General features: G+C 38.1%; 1 protein-coding gene across 1 annotated transcript; it reads left to right on the top strand.

Annotated features, from left to right (window-relative positions):
• Window positions 1–526: 526 nt before the first annotated feature.
• LOC105802530 (glucan endo-1,3-beta-glucosidase 12) lies at window positions 527–2653 on the top strand. Its single transcript, XM_012634233.2, has 3 exons — window positions 527–706; window positions 792–2105; window positions 2412–2653. Exons 1-3 carry the CDS (start codon window positions 646–648, stop codon window positions 2444–2446), a joined length of 1410 nt encoding a protein of 469 aa, XP_012489687.1. The 5' UTR covers window positions 527–645; the 3' UTR covers window positions 2447–2653.
• Window positions 2654–3804: the final 1151 nt, after the last annotated feature.

Below are 3804 nucleotides of genomic sequence, written 5' to 3'. Positions count from 1 at the left end.
GTTGAACTAATTTTTGAGTAAAATCGACTGAATCAATTGTTAAAATAAATTATTTAGTTAACCATGAAGATTAGTAAATCAAATAAAAGGGTAAACGTGGATGAAATGGACAACGGGTGACACGTTGCGGGTGATGAAGGTGAGTAGCATAGGAATTGTACAGCTGAGGGCAGAGAAAGTAGGGCCACGTGGGATGGAGTGGTCTTGTGTTTACCCAATTCGAGCCATGTTTTTCATCTTACAAAAGCTCTGACTAAGGTTCTCTCACTAATTTTCTAAGAACGAGGATGTTGTATAGAAATTAACATAAAATTTTTAAATACTAGTATAAACACCAAACGATTTTCGATGCAGCCAATAGTTAATATAGATTACCGAAGTGGGGGGAATCGTGGTCCGTGTAAACTCTGCCGCCCAGCATCTCTCTCTTTCTCTCTCTCTGGTTATTGTCAATTTCTTCTGACACCCAGGTCCCACCCCCACCATCTCGATCTGCTCAAACACCTAATCTTCCCCACTCTTTCTCTTTTATACACTCCTCAAAACCCTACCGTTGAACTCCCACTACTCTCTCTTCCTCTTCTTCACTTCATTTCTGCTCTGTTTTTCAGTGGGAAAAAGAAAAAAAAGTCATAGAGCAGAGCAATGGTGCCCATTTTCGCTTCTTTCTCTCTTTTACTCATTTCTGCTCTCTTCATTGTTGCAGGTAACCAACATTTTGGTCTTTTAAAAAAAAATGGTTGTATTTTTTGTTTCTCTTGGGTGATGCATTTGTTTTTCCCATTTTGCAGACTGTGGTTCTATTGGAGTAAACTACGGAAGAATCGCCAACAACCTTCCTTCAGCTACCAAAGTAGTGGAACTACTTAAATCCCAAGCTTTAAACCGTGTCAAAGTCTACGACACTGACCCGGCTGTTCTCCATGCATTATCTGGATCCGGAATCAAGGTCACCGTCGACCTCCCAAACGAGCAACTCTTCGCCGCTGCTAAAAGCACTTCCTTTGCTAACTCTTGGGTCCAGCGAAACGTCGCCGCTTACTACCCTCACACTGAAATAGAAGCCATTGCCGTCGGTAACGAAGTCTTCGTGGACCCCCGCAATACGACTAAGTTCCTCGTACCCGCCATGAAGAATATCCACCAAGCTTTGGTTAAGTCCAACCTTCACTCGGATATTAAAATCTCTTCCCCCATTGCCCTTTCCGCTCTCCAAAACTCTTACCCGTCTTCTGCCGGATCTTTCCGACCCGAACTTATTGAACCCGTTTTTAAACCCATGTTGAATTTCCTCCGCCAAACCGGGTCTTTCCTTATGGTCAATGCTTATCCTTTCTTTGCTTACGAGTCAAACACGGACGTCATCTCCTTGGACTACGCTTTGTTTAGAGAGAATCCGGGTGTGGTGGATGCGGGTAACGGGTTGAGGTATTTTAGTCTTTTCGACGCTCAAGTCGATGCCGTTTTCGCGGCAATGTCTGCTTTGAAATATGATGATATTCGATTGGTTGTGACGGAAACGGGTTGGCCCTCAAAGGGGGATGAGAATGAGATCGGTGCTAGTGCCGAAAACGCCGCCGCTTATAACGGGAATCTGGTCCGTCGGATCCTGACCGGAGGTGGGACCCCTTTGAGACCCAAAGCAGATCTCACCGTTTATCTGTTTGCCCTTTTTAATGAAAACAACAAAGTCGGGCCTACATCCGAACGAAATTACGGCCTCTTTTACCCGACCGAGGAAAAAGTTTACGATATCCCTTTCACTGTAGAAGGGTTGAAGAATTACCATGACAGGCGGTCGCCGGTGGCCGGGAATCAACCCGTCAACGGAGGAAAAGGGGGTGTGTCGAAGAGTACGACGGGGAACACGTGGTGCGTTGCAAACGGCGAAGCTGGAAAAGAGAAGCTGCAGGCAGCTCTAGATTTCGCCTGTGGTGAAGGAGGAGCTGATTGCCATTCGATCCAACCAGGTGCCACGTGTTACGATCCCAACACCCTGGAAGCCCACGCTTCGTTCGCTTTCAACAGTTATTATCAAAAGAACGGACGCCACATGGGGACGTGTTATTTTGGCGGGGCGGCCTACGTCGTCACCCAACCCCCTAGTGCGTATTCTATCCTTCTCTCCCTCTTTAATTCGGCGCATATTAAATTATTTTCTGCATAAAAACTGTTTTTAACAAGGTCCACGTTAGCGAGATGTAAAGTGGAGTTACTAACGTGCACAGTGGGTGGTCCACAGTGCACGCCAGGTTAGGAAAAAAAAACACCCACGTGATGAGGGGTGAAAGGAAAATTGGAATCTTTCAAAAGTTGACGTGGTGTGGGGCCGCAGTGCAGTGGGAAATAATAAAAACATTAATGGTAATAATGCTGCCATTTTAATGCAAATATTTGGTTTAATTTTGCAGAGTATGGTGATTGCGAATTTCCGACGGGATACTGAAAGAGTGGTAGAATGAAATCATGAATTTTTAGGGTGGGGAGTATTGTTGTGTATTTTAGTTGGATTTGTTAGCAACTTACTTCCTTTGTGTATAAATCAATGGATTCTAAATATGTTCTTCTATTCCATCTGTACTTTTCAATCTCATCAGCCAGTCCTTCCTACTATGGGTATTCCGTTTTATGTAGAAGAAGACAAATTTATTTATCTGTGTTTGAGTATAAGATTGAATTGAACAAATGCCAACTCAAAATAGGTGTAATAACTTACTTCTTTTTAACACTTGAATTTTTGTATTTTTCTATCAATTAGCTTAGTTAGATGAAAAATATTCATTTTGTCGATATAAACATCAGTAATTAAATAAATTTAATATATATATTTTTAAAAATTTATAATATTCTTTATTTTTACAATTTTTTTAAAATAATTTTAATGGCTTTCTATTTTTCTTTGGATTTTCCTTCTGAGATTTTTGAAAAAATTTAATTACCTGTTGATGTGATATTTACATGGCAATTCACGAATATGTCCACACTAGTTAAAGATTAAAAAAGTGAAAAATTAAAATAAATTTTTTATAAAGTTAGAGAGTTAAATAAATTATCATACATTACAAATAAATATTTTTGTGAAATTCATGCACTCTAGTAAAAATATGAGGTTACTCAAAATCGACTCCATCATCATCAAAATAAATTCTAAGTTTTTAATTTTAACTTTTGGCTAGAGTTCAAAATTTCGACTTGCTGATTCAGTTTTAACTTAATTTGTATGAGCATTATTATTTATTCAGTAAGACGTGAGTTCGAGTACGTTAAAGTGCATTATCCTCCTATTTATGGGTTAGGGGAAGGACTATGAATATTTTTAAATATTGTGTCAAATAGAACATATATAATTAAAATCTATAATAAAACTATATCAATATTCTTTAAAAAAAACAATTTTAGAATAAGTATTAAAAGCAATTTTAAATGAAATGATGAACGTATTTTATTGCATTCGAGTTTATATTCTTTGATAATAATAATAATATTAAATGATTTAACACAGTCGGCAAGAATTAAAAGCGACTTAAAACCACATTTGTTGATCAAATTGGGTTATATGGGAAGGAAGCACACAACATAACTAAATTCATTCCTTGTTTTGCTCAAATAACCAAATGTAATGGGGGGATTTTCTACTAACCTTAGAACCTATTTTAGGTGGGAATCTTTCAAACCCAATGTAGAAAATATATAAATATAATATATGTGCACTTTTTTACCTCAATAATATACAACAAAATTATATGGTATTTGTTGATACAAATAAAGATAGAGGTCCCAAAATAAGAGAAAATGATAATTTTA

The sequence above is a fragment of the Gossypium raimondii genome, chromosome 7, assembly GCF_025698545.1.
Source record: "Gossypium raimondii isolate GPD5lz chromosome 7, ASM2569854v1, whole genome shotgun sequence".
NCBI lineage: Eukaryota > Viridiplantae > Streptophyta > Magnoliopsida > Malvales > Malvaceae > Gossypium > Gossypium raimondii.
This window is presented reverse-complemented; position numbering and strand designations above follow the sequence as displayed.